Genomic DNA, 13,418 nt, shown 5'->3' on the forward strand with positions numbered 1-13,418 from the left:
GTCCATTCATCCATCTAACTATCCATCCACCTGTCCAACCATCTTTCCATCCGGTTAGTAACCAATATCCATCCATCCCTCAAAGTATCTATCCATCTAGATCTGGTATGGTTTCACTGGGTAAAAATAAAAACTGTATGTGTTTTGTAAAGCTGATTTGTACCTCTAGTTCCCTAGGAAATACTCAACAACAAAAATAATTATTCGAATACCACAATTATCCGGGAAAACATAATCCAAGCTTAACAACGGTTGTTTCTAAACAGGGGAAATGAATTGTCAAGTAGGAGGACTTCAGGTGGGAAGCTGTTACTTTTTACTTTGTATACTTCAATATTCAATGACAGTTCTAGAATTTTCAAATAAGAGGGGTATGAGGAAACTTCAAAGAGAAGGCAAGTAGACTAATTTAAAAACTGAATTTGCATAGCAAGGCCATGGATTTACTTAGGGTACTTTCTACGACAAATCAATAACTGTCTAGCTTCCCAGATTTTATTTTAGCCAAACATTACACAAATTGGAGAAAATTATCCAGATAAGAGTATACATTTTATATACATATATTTTATATATTTATGTAAAGTGATATACATATATAGTTTTTGCTTTAATTTGGGAAACTTGAGGGCCTGAGATAAGGGTATGGCACAACTTAGCTATCCCATCCCAAACATCTCTGGAGACTGCTATTGCCCTAGAGTTTTTTTTTTTTTTTTTTTTTAGATAGAGTCTCTCTCTGTCACCAGGCTGGAGTGCAGTAGCGCAATCTCAGCTCACTACAACCTCTGCCTCCCAAGTTCAAGCGATTCTCCTGCCTCAGCCTCCCCAGTAGCTGGGACTACAGGCACGTGCCATCATGCCTGGCTAATTTTTATATTTTTAGTAGAGACTGGGTTTCACCATGTTGGCCAGGATGGTCTCGATCTCTTAACCTTGTGATCCGCCTGCCTTGGCCTCCCAAAGTGCTGGAATTACAGGTGTGAGCCACCATCATGCCTAGCGTATCTGTATAATTTTTAGAACAGGTTTTATAACAGTCATGTACTACTTTTCTAAATTAAAAAAATACTAATTAAAACTTGGTATTAGGCATACACAGCCTGTGCTTTGTAACACTGTATAAATATATCTGCATAACCATTTTCCTGCAGTGAAATATATTTTCCTCATTAATAGTCAATAGTATCTATCTATTGAAATGTATCTTACCAAATAGCCCAACCTAACCCAATTCTGATAATTGTCAGAAAAGCGTATTCTATTTCTGTTTCAAAGTTAACTATATCAAAAAGACAAACAAAATTTGCTCTACACATCTGAAAGTTATCACGGATGGTAATCAAAATGAGAGGGAGGTAACAGAGGTGGAAACAGTTATGAAATACACTTGACTGGCAAAAGAATAAATATTTTAAAACATCTTTTGGCAGTTTATGTTCCATATGTGGTCAAGAGAGAATGTGAAATTCATTCTTCCCTATTTAAAAGATACATTCTTTATTGTTTCTGAAATGGTTTAAGGGAGGACAGGAATCAATTGCCTATAGAATTAATCATTTCTGCCAGCATTCTTCCTCACAATACAATATTATTCCCATACTAAGTAATTTTAATGGAGTGTCATTAATTAATTAAACTTGAATAAATGTAGTTGGATTTTTCTCTTAACCTTTTTTCTAGTATAATCTTCACTCTGATACACAAGTAAAACACATACTTCAACATAAAATTGCACTAAGCTCATCAAATACTATGCTTAGTCCATGAATAACCAATAGGTAAGTTGTGTTCTCACATCCAGTCCCATAAAATCCATTTGTGTACAAAAGATCTGCATTGGAGATTTAATCATGAAAAAAATTAACTCTGATTCCCTTTAGTTTAGAGATATAATGATTTAAAGGAAGGTATTCTTTTTTTTTTTTTTTTTTTTTTTTTTTTGAGACCAAGTCTCACTCTGTTGCCCAGGCTGGAGTACAGTGGTATGACCTTAGATCACTGCAACCTCCACCTCCTGGGTTCAGGCGATTCTTGTGCCTCCGCCCCCCGAGTAGTTGGGATTACAGGCATCCACCACCAAGCGAGGCTAATTTTTATATTTTTAGTATAGATATAGTATAGTATCATATATGTATTTTCAGAGTTTCACTACGTTGGCTAGGCTGGTCTCGAACTCCTGACTTCAGGTGATCCGCCCACTTCGGCTTCCCGAAGTGCTGTGATTACAGCGTGAGCCACCATGCCTGGCCTAGAGGAAGGTATTCTTAATATGACCATATTCAAAATTATCACAGAGATATACTTACATGAATAGTACTTATCTGGGACATCAGAGGGTCTCAGTCGAGCTGCAGGTCCATAGATAACTTTAATATTTTTAACATCCCCCAAATATTTATTCAGATATATGTATTTCTTACAACTGCCTTGTTCCATGCCTAGGAGAAAAAAAAAATCCCAAAACATGCTGTAACTTGAATAAAAAATTTAATATGCAGAGCAGAACTTCCTTCACTTCCAGAGTTAAATTCGTTAAACAAGGGTGTGTAGCACTCATATTAGTTGAACATCTGATAGGTAAGACAGAATTTCAGTTGTACCTATCGCTTCACTTTTTTCAAAATCTTTTCCATCACTCAAATTTAGTTTAATGTTTCTTTTTATTTATATATTACAATATCATCATGAGAGTAAAGAAGAATGTCTTATCACAGTTTTAGACTGAATGTGAAAGCCCAGTTATTTGCCCCAAACCACCTGGGAGTGGATGTGTATGAGTCACTCTCATTCCAAGACTGGAGCTTCTTTAGTATGTAACTTCTTAGGACTGCTTCTAAACACAGATTTCTATAATTATTTCTGAAGCAAACAACAAGAACAATAACAAAAAGAACCTATCTTCTACTTTCTATAGGCACACTGCTCCTATAGTCCCCAAACTGTACACAAGTGTGTTACAAAGATCACAGTAAGTACAAGTGAAATTAAAATACTATCGAAATTAATATATAATGCTTCTAAAGTCAAATTTATCATGCTAAAGAAAATTGAAGGCTGGGCACGATGGCTAATCCCTGTAATCCCACCACTTTGAGAGGCAGCGGTGGGAGCTTGAGACCACGAGTTCGAGACTAGCCTGGTCAACATAGCAAGATCCCATCTCTACCAAAAAAAATTCTCTTTATTAGTCAAGGCACATGCCTGTAGTTCCACTACTCAGGAGGCTGAGGCAGGAGAGTCACTTGAGCCCAGGAAGCTGAGGCTGCAGTGAGCTGTGATCATGCTACTGCACTCCAGCCTGGGTAACAGTGTGAGACTGTCTCAAAAACAAAAAAAGACAATTGAAGACATAATAATCAGTTCCAATTAAATCTAAAATTGTAGAGTTATAAAAATTTAATGTTGAAAATGTATATTTTTTAACTATTCAAATTCTTGGTGTATTCCTTTTTCTCAAATCAGAAGATTGGTACATTGTGCTTGACAAGCACTTAGGTTTCTGTGAATTCTGTGTTTCACTTATATTTTGTATTTAATGTATTTTTTTCCTAAAGACTTTCCACAAGAAACTACATTTTTTCAAAAGAATTCACTATAACATTCAGAAGAAATTAGGAAACAATCAAGTAAACTTTGTTCAGCCCTTTATCCTGAAGAGCAAATAATGCAAATTCAGATTACCATGATCCGAAACAAGGATGAGGTTCAGGCATCTGTGCAAGTTCAGCTCTTTCAGACCATCCATCAGCATACCAACCATATTGTCAACCCTCTGCAAGGCTTTGATGACCTAAGAATGGGAAGCAACAACCTCATGCGATGCATTCCACACTAATGGCTATTTATACATAAAGCTATCTCTGTTAAAAATAAAAATAAAAAAAAAAAAAAAGAAGAAGAAGAAAAAGAAAGAGAGAAAGATAGATAAGGGCCAGTGGATGCAACTAGGATGAGCTGATTCACATTAGACTAAGACAGGTCAGGGTCAGAGATACAAAGAACAGTAAATAACAGCAGATCATTAACAATGCAAGAGTCCTAATTCTATACATGTTCAATTTTAAGTTTTGTGAATGAGATTAGCTGATCTACTAGTTCTCCCTTCCTGAGGTCAGAATGCTACTACTTAAATTAGACCCAACTTAAGCCAAAATAATAATAGCTCAAATCTACAGTGTTTGGCCAGAAACCAACATGTTCTTAATTACCACTTCATTTTCCTCAATTAATTTCTTCTTATACTTTCTGATCATTCAAATGGTCATTGTATAAATACGTTTCCTAATTTTCAAAAATGTTCAAATTATTCATGAAATGCTTCTTATAATTCAATGTATTTAATTTTCTAAATTAGAACTCATAGGACTACAACTCATTATTTCCTTACAAACTGCATGTATTTTATGTATGAATATTACAGGAACACAGAATGACAAATGATATTGGCAAATTGCTTTCTGGTACTCATTTTACCCTCTCTCCTTGCAAAACCATTTGAGAAAAATTCTTGTGCAGTTTTGTATGTTTTCTGTAATGTGTGGAATCAGTTTAATCTTCATTCATTGTCAGTATATTTCACTGTAATATGAGATAAGCTTTTTCACTGTAATATGAAACAAGACAAGGTCTTTCATTCAAAGATATCCAAGCAACATGAATTGGAATTTTTAAGCATTAAAATAAAGTGGGTTTTGTTGTGCCAGTAATGCTGGAGTTTACAGAGTTTGCAAATTGATGGATATGATTTGAAAAGTAATGGGCTCAACCTTAAATGAAGAAAAGCAGATGCTTTGGCACATTGTTAGTGAATCAGAAAAGGTAGCAATGATTTTAAACTGTATGTAACCTTATAAACAAGTATAAAACGATCCTTGGATTTTTCTGTAGCCAAATTGACCCAGACACAAGTCTTGGGTATCAGTGACTTTAGTGAAAGAGCAAAAATCAAACTACCATGTAGCCAATTGTTCAAATCAAGACAACAGCTACAAGAAACTTTTCCCTTTGACCAATTATGACAGGTCCAAGTTGTTGGCATGCATCTTCCTTATCCTCCCTCTAAGCCAGGAGTATTTCTGCTAAGTTGAAGGACAGAATTGAAAGGAAGGCACAATGGAGTTACTAACTACAGTGGAGCTGCTGGAGATGGATTTTGATGGAAAGAATACAAAGGGTAAAAAGGGACCTAGGTGAGGGTCAACTTCCTTCTCTCTTCACTCTGTTTTATCCAAGGTGATAGTGATCCAGGCAGTACCTACTTTTTAAGAGGGGCAAATCTAGGGCAGAATCAGGGAAAGGGAAATGAAGGGAAGATGGTTTAGGCAGCTGTTGTAAATTCAAGTGAAAAAAATAAGGATGCTTTTTTTTCCTCCCTCTGCTGTTGCTGAATTAGGCAAGCAGCACCCTCAAAAACAGGGATCATGACAGACATGTCAGGCTAGGCTTTAGTCTCGACTCTGTGCTGAAGAGTCCTTAAAGCTCACCAACTATCCAACCTGGGCTACCTGGGCAGGAGAACTGATAGGAATTTGAGAGTGAAGCCCTAGAAATTAAGAAAGAGTGTTTTTTTTTTTTAAATAGTCTATGACCTCCTTGGAATCACAGGCGGCACAAGATAACTACACAAGGATTCAGACAGGAGGGATCCTGGCAATACCTCTTTCCACTTTCATCATGACCCAAAATAGTCAAGATCCTTACTTTTTACTTCCTTTCATATCTTAGGTCACAGACAAAATATATATCAGAAGGAAAGTTAACTTAGAGGTACAAGGAAATGTGCTCAAATCATTTTCTTTTTCTTTCTCTCTTTTTTTTTTTTTTTTTGAGACAGAGTCCCGCTCTGTCGCCCAGGCTAGAGTATAGTGGTGCAACCTCGGCTCACTGCAACCTCCCACTCCTGGGTTCAAGCGATTCTCTTGCCTCAGCCTCCTGAGTAGCTGGGATTATGGACACACACCACAAGGCCTGGCTAATTTTTTTGTATTTTTAGTAAAGATAGGGTTTTGCCATGTTGGCCAGGCTGGCGTCAAACTCCTGACCTCAGGTGATCCACCCATCTCGGCCTCCCAAAGTGCTGGGATTACAGGTGTTAGCCACCGTGCCCAGCCTTCAAATCATTTTCTGTTCTAATGCTTCCCGTGTTCCAAAATACTAGGTTGGCCGGGCACGGTGGCTCACGCCTGTAATCCCAGCACTCTGGGAGGCCGAGACGGGTGGATCACGAGGTCAGGAGATCGAGACCATCCTGGCTAACACGGTGAAACCCCGTCTCTACTAAAAATACAAAAAAATTAGCCGGGCGCAGTGGCGGGCGCCTGTAGTCCCAGCTACTCAGGAGGCTGAGGCAGGAGAATGGCGTGAACCCGGGAGGCAGAGCTTGCAGTGAGCTGAGATCCGGCCACTGCACTCCAGCCTGGGCGACAGAGCGAGACTTCGTCTCAAAAAAAAAAAAAAAAATACTAGGTTGGTGCAAAAGTAATTGTGGTTTTTTGCCATTAAAATGGTAACAAAAATGATATGGCCACGTGAAAACTGAAAGCAGTGTTTGCTGTTTTAAAGTGCTATACAGATTAAAAACATAGCTAGGAGCTGGCTAAGTTCCTGAAAGGGTGTCAGATCAAACGAGATGTTACATTGAAAGTGTTAGTCCATGAGCTGTTTCATACCTCTAGTTTCCTAGGAAATACTCAACAAAAATAATTATTCAGATATCGCTATAATTTTGATAAAATCTCCCATCCTTCTATGGGACCTCTGTTGTAAGCATGGTCTCAGGTGGCCAAAGCATATCTCCTAAGCAAGAGAGTTCAGAGGAGGCTTCCTCTACTATTTGACTTATTACCCTGTATTTTCTACTGGAGGTTTAGCTGTTTACAACGTTCTCAAAAAGCACTTAGTATTTAGGCCAAGGTAGGGGGCGATGGAGTGGATAAAGGCTTTCACATTGAAAATATAGAAGCTAATTCATCATCAGTTCAATTTAGCACTGTGGAAAACACAGGCTAAACAATTCTCCCAACTCTTATTGTGTTTAAAGTACATCCTTTTATTTAGTAATATTGTGTATAATACTTGCTTTTTCCAGAAACCACAGAATCCTACAGAACGGTCCAGCAGCCTCCTTCAAAGCAAGGTTCAGTTTGATGACTGGGTTTAATGAAATAATTACTGATAAAAATGTACTTACTTCACTGCTGACGGGTCCATATGAATGACCTGAAGAATCTGGTTCTTCTAAATACAGAGTGTAAAAGTGTGGTCTAAATCAAACAGTATCAAAATGTAATATTTTACGAACACATTGAAAAACAGAATGGAAAAAATAATTCATCAATTGATAGGGATTAAATTTTATAACACTGGGGTAACAGTTCTACTGGGAAACAATTTACAACTTTGAAATTCTTCAAAATGTGGTATGATCATTAAAGAATTTATTTCGATATAAAACAGCACAGCAAATAGCAAAGTTTTGTTGTAGTCTATTTTTAAAATAATATATCATTTCTACAAAATGAAGTATTTACAATAGAAATTAATTGCCTACAGACCTTTCATCTTTAGGAAGCTGTAGCCACTGAAGAACAGCCAAAATCCTTTCTTCAAATGGTACTGAACTAAAATTAAGAACAAACAAAAATAAAAGATGTCTGACAATTGTTTGGTTTAAAATACAGTTTTTTTTTTTTCATTGAAAATGTCATTAAGAACTACTAAAAGCTATTTCACATCTATTGTGTTGGAAATCAAGTAGGAGTTTTATTTGAAAAATTTATTTTCCCAGTGAAGGAATGAAAGTTAGGTTTTACACAGATAAAAGTTGCAACTGGATTTAAAACTTTGCTTGCTATCTTCTACTTGAGGATAATATTCATGGGCCTGAAAACAGTCACTGCATACCACATGAATAACTCATGTGTTAATATACTTTGCAAAGCCTCCAGCAGGAAGCACTCACTCACTGATGAGTCAGCACAGCTGTGAAGCAGGCACCTGAGAAGCAGATAGTAGTTCTCTAGGCAGTATTTCCTGAGCAGCATTGACTATGCCTTATGCCTTTCTCTGGACACAGGCTTTGTTTACACACTTCTAATCAGAGTTCTTGCCACACCCAAGTACAATTAGTTGTGTACTGTTAAAAAGCCAACAGACCATATACTATTAATCTTTGAATCCCCCATTCTTAGTACATAAACTCTTTTTTTTTCTTTTCTTTTTTGAGATGGAATCTCACTGTGTTGCCAGGTTGGAGTGCAGTAGCGCGATCTCGGTTCACTGCGATCTCCGCCTCCCAGGTTCAAGCAATTCCCCTGCCTCAGTCTCCTGAGCAGCTGGGACTACAGGTGTGCACCACTACACCTGGCTATTTTTTTCTTTTTTTTTTTTTTTTATTTTAGTAATGACGGGGTTTCACCGTGTTAGCCAGGTAATCTCCTGACCTTGTGCTCCGCCCGCCTAGGCCTCCCAAAGTGCTGAGATTACATGTGTGAGCCACCATGCCCAGCCCATAAACTCTTAATTACTGTCCATGGAATAAAAACAGTGGCAAATAAGAAGGTGAAGAAGAGGCATTGCACTGTGCTCACGGAAGCCATAAAGAACACAAACTAGCATAAGATCACAAGGAAAACTGCTATGCATTTCGTGTCTGGGATTTAAGATATTTTCTGTTCATCCTTCTAAATGCATTGTATTGATATTGTGACAGAAATTTTATAATTTAAAAATAAATAAAATTATTTCAGTAATCTTGCTCAAATGGGCCAAAGAGTTTCTCCTATTAAAAAGTTTTTGTTTTTTTCTCAATGCATCATGGATCTCAAATATCACACAGAGGTTAATTCTAATCCATTTCTTACACTAGAAAGCATATTTACTACTTTAGAAATGGAAATTTTTGTATTTTTAGTAGAGACAGGGTTTTACCACGTTGGCCAGGCTGGTCTCGAACTCCTGACCTCAGGTGACCCACTCGCCTCAGTCTCCCAAAGTGCTGGGATTACAGGTGTGAGCCACCGAGGCCGGCCCACTTCTCTAGTTTTACTGTCCATTTGCCATCTATCTAAACTCTTTGAGAAAGAGTTCTTCAGTTCTCATTTTTCAGTCAACATATTACTCAAATGCTAAAGCTTAGGATTTGATAAAAAGGAGATTACATAAGAATAAGCTGTTCTATGTTACAGATCCTAGAAAAAGTTCATTTCACATACCCATTATACATTTTATAGATGTCTGGGAAAATTCCATTAATTTCCACATCTGATCCTGGCCAGAAAAACGTGCCAGACTTGAGGCCTTGATACTTAGCTGTGACCCAAATCTGGAGCAGATAATGAAGGAAAATTAAGAAATCATGCAAACATTCATCTCTCATGAAAGTATGTGTTCATGCAACACCAATGAATTCCTCTCTAGTGCTAGAATGTTTTTAAGGTCAACAAGCTTCAGCACTTAGATCACAATAATCATGTAATATGATCCTTAAGCAGCAACAAGATATTAAATAGTCAGAGATTAACTCCTGCAGCTTTTGGAGCTATTCCCCTAATTGACTTTTTTCTCTAAAAAGAAAAAAAAATCACAAATATACATGTCTTTAACTTGTTGAGATATTTGTGTATGTAACTAACATTTATTAAGCACTTATTATGGCCAATCATGGTTCTAAATAGTATTCCTACAAGCATCCTACATTATTAATTCATATAATCCCACAATAATCCTACGAAGTAGTAAACAATATTATCTACAGTATAGATACGATAAAACGGAGGCAGAAACAGAATGATTTGTCCAAAGTCACACAGCTTTAAATGTCAGAGCTAAAATTTGAATTCATAACCTGCAAACTCTTATGCTCTCTGTCCTTCTAAGAGGAATATCGTGATTATTTAAATAGACCGTATATAATTATTGTGGCAATTTAAAATATTGTGGCAACTTTTTAAAAATTTTTTTTTAATTGTGGCAATTTTTAAAAGTAAATTGGAGAATTGGAGAATTTTAAAAAGTAAAAAGGAGAATACAGTTAAATCACAATTGGAAAGAACCTCCTAAATTAGCACACGTAAATCGAACCAAGACTTTCAAAAGCAACAGAGTTTTGTGTAGATCAAAGTTATTACCCCCACACTACTGCTTTATGCTACTGGTAGAAGAAGAATTGATCAGAAAAGAAAAATGGCCCAGCACAACCCAAATCCACCTCTGAAATAAACTACTCTCCTTTTACGCAATTATACAAATTATGTTTAGGATTATCAGTATTCATCTCCATTTACAAAAGAACGGCCACAGACACACTAAATGAAATCGGTTATTAAAAGCTCCAGAGAACTGGTTATTTTACTCTAATTGAAATAGATGAGAATAATAAACTATTTCAGTAGAAAAACAAAGAACTCACTGGTTCTCCTTTGTACCACTCAGGATTAAATTTCTCTTTACTTTTAAGTGAAAACGAAGCATTCATTTTGGGATCATACATTTTATTGTCAATTATGCCATGAGATTCTGGATACAACCCCTAAAAAAGATAAAACAGATTATATGCAAGTTGTGTTTACTTAATGTTAAATAAATTCACAGAAAAAAAATCATCAAAAAGAAACCGATAACTGAAGCCACATGGAATTATAATAAGTTTAAGGAAAGAAAAACAAAAAAATCAGGTAACGGCAAAACACAACCACTTAGGATTTTATGTAGTATTTGTGATTTAAATTATGTAATAGGAGAAAATAAGTCAGTAATACTAAGGATAAAGATCTATATAAAAAAGGCAGCCTTGGCCGGGCCCAGTGGCTCACACTTGCAATCTCAGTACTTTGGGAGGGTGAGGCAGGCGGATCACGAGGTCAAGAGATGGAGACCATTCTGGCCAACATGGTGAAACCCTGCAGGGAGCCGAAGGCCTGGGGAACATGACCAAATCAGCATTCCACTGGAGGCTATATGATCAAACAGCAAACTGTTTATCATGAATGCAGGATGTGGGCAAACTCACACTGCCCTGCCACCAAAAGGTTTGCTGAGGGCCTCACTCCCTGGCGCCAGGATCCTTGAAGTTATCTACTGAAAAATCTAGCCTATTGTTCAAAGAATGCAGTCTCACAAGCCTGCTGTGAACCAAAAGGCCAACTGACAATTAGCCCCCACTGGCTATCTCTTTTGCCTGATAAATATGGAGGGCTGTGTAAAGCTCAGGGTCCTTGTCCACTAGAGGCAAGGTACCCCCTGACCCCTTCTTCCAGATACACTCTTTTGACTTTGTCTTTTATTCCCACATGCCCTGCCTCTGCCACTTTGTTCAGTCCCCCTAGGCCCATGCAGGCTACAAAACCCCGACTCTACTAAAAATACAAAAATTAGCTGGGTGTGGTGGTGTGCACCTGTAGTCCCAGCTACTTGGGAGGCTGAGGCAGGGGAAGTATTTGAACTCGGGCAGTGGAGGTTGCAGTGAGCCGAGACTGCACCACTGCACTCCAGCCTGGTGACAGTGAGAGAGCCCATCTCAAAAAAAAAAAGAAAAAAAAAAAAAAGTAGCCTCTCAAATTTTGAAAACAATGCTGTTATCTTTTTAAATTGCTGAGTAAAGCATTTCTGCAGAACAAATTCCTTTTTTGGTGAGGTCCCAGAGTAGCTTGAATCAATATAAGCTAACATACTAATTTTCTGGCTTCAATTCTAAAGTTTAATGAGTTCTACTGTTTTATTTGACTCAAAGTAAATCTGGAAACGTTGAAACAAAAACAGGATTGTAATCCTATTCGGAGTCAGGCTAAGTGGCTTGCTTCAATTCATCATCAAGATGATTGGAAAGACAAGTTGTGAACACAGGAGTTTGGGACAGTTTTTTGGCTCAAATAAAGTAAGCCTCAAAACTAGGATACAAGAATCACAGAATATTAACACTGAAAGGAAACCAGGAAATCGTTTCTTGAGGTCTTGAGTCATCTCTTTTCACAGATGAGAAAATGGAGACGCAGCCAGTAAAGTGACCTTTCCAAAGCCACAGCTAGTTCGTGGCACAGCAAAGATCAGAACCTGGGTTTCCTTGCTTAACTACATACTGGAAAATAAGTTGTTTTTCTTTTATCTTAAATCTAGTCTCTCAAAAACTGCTACAATCCCATCTCACTTCTGCAAACAGATAGAAGTTGAAATGCAGAGCTTACGGTGACAATGCTGTAGTGATTGGGGAAAGTTTTTGTTGGATATACCGGTCTCATGTTTTTAGTATACGTTCCACATTTTTCTAGAAGGGAAAAAAATAAACATCGTTATTAAACACATCTGACAATTGGCCTACCTCTTTTAGTGGTGGTACCACAGCAGTCTAAATCACGTAAAAAAAAAAAAAAAATTAGCCCAGGAGGGATTTTACTCAGATAGAAATTCAGGATGAATTATAAAGCAACACTGTGGATACAAATCCTGTGTTAAAGATGACTTCATTTTTCTCTTAGTCAGAAAAACATTAAAATAAGTAAGCCAATTATCCATAACATTACTTCATTCAAGATGAACAGGTTATAATAAAATGACGCTTGTAAGTTCTTTGATACTACTTAGTGGTCAAATACCTAAATCATAAGAGGTAGAAAAAGAAAACCCTGAACTAAGTCTAAAAATTAAAACAAGGGTGAAGGAGTAGCTGGGAAGACAGTGTCCCAGGCCATAGATCTAGAACCAGCTAACCTTGGACAAACTCAGCCGCTTTAAAGACAAAAGGCATCTTGTGGCTTCAAGTCCAAGAAAGCGCCGAAGTCCGACTATTCCTGTTGGCCTGCTGATCTAGTTCTGGTGCCTCGTTCTTTTTCTCCTGCCTCTACTATTGAGGAGGGAACACATAACTAATGATTCCAGCGTTCAATACTCCATTCGCCCAAAAATGTCCCTCAAATTGGCATGTGTCTATATTATCTCACTGCCTTCTCTCAGTTCAGAATTACAGGCTACATTCCCTAATTATTCAAAGCTAGGGCTTGGGCTCATTGTTTAATGATTTATTGTAAACTTCATATACAGGTACCTCCACCTCTCAACTCTAAACTCACAATGCCGCATTTGGCACCATAGAGACAAGCTCTCCTGACAATGGTAACAAAGGGCTGTATTTAACCTTCAAAGGCCATGGGCCTGCTGGGAAGAACACAGCTTTGTCCATGCAAAGCTAAAGACTTTTTATGCAAAATATTAAAACAAAATAAAACCATCTTCTTCTATGTAGAAATTAAAAACTAAACATTTTTAAAACTCTCCCAAAATTATTTTGGCACTTCATAAGACAAGCATAATGACATACATATGAATTTACAGAGAGTGATGTTAATGTTTAAAGCACCTCACATACTCTAATCTGGTAAAAAAAAAAACTTAGAATTCCAGAAAAAAGCTAAAGTAATTGTATT

The 13,418-nt window shown here is 37.3% G+C and overlaps 1 protein-coding gene across 2 annotated transcripts in view; it reads right to left on the reverse strand.

Annotated features, from left to right (window-relative positions):
- ENPP1 (ectonucleotide pyrophosphatase/phosphodiesterase 1) overlaps positions 1-13,418 on the reverse strand; it is a 115,939-nt gene that overhangs the window by 53,694 nt on the left and 48,827 nt on the right. For both annotated transcript variants that reach the window (XM_017957412.3, NM_001168933.1), the window contains 7 exon segments: positions 12,183-12,262; positions 10,412-10,531; positions 9,216-9,325; positions 7,557-7,622; positions 7,193-7,265; positions 3,685-3,793; positions 2,310-2,441 (listed from right to left, as the gene is read on the reverse strand). In XM_017957412.3, coding sequence (XP_017812901.2) covers positions 2,310-2,441; positions 3,685-3,793; positions 7,193-7,265; positions 7,557-7,622; positions 9,216-9,325; positions 10,412-10,531; positions 12,183-12,262 — 690 coding nt within the window.

The sequence above is a fragment of the Papio anubis genome, chromosome 6, assembly GCF_008728515.1.
Source record: "Papio anubis isolate 15944 chromosome 6, Panubis1.0, whole genome shotgun sequence".
NCBI classification, from domain to species: domain Eukaryota; kingdom Metazoa; phylum Chordata; class Mammalia; order Primates; family Cercopithecidae; genus Papio; species Papio anubis.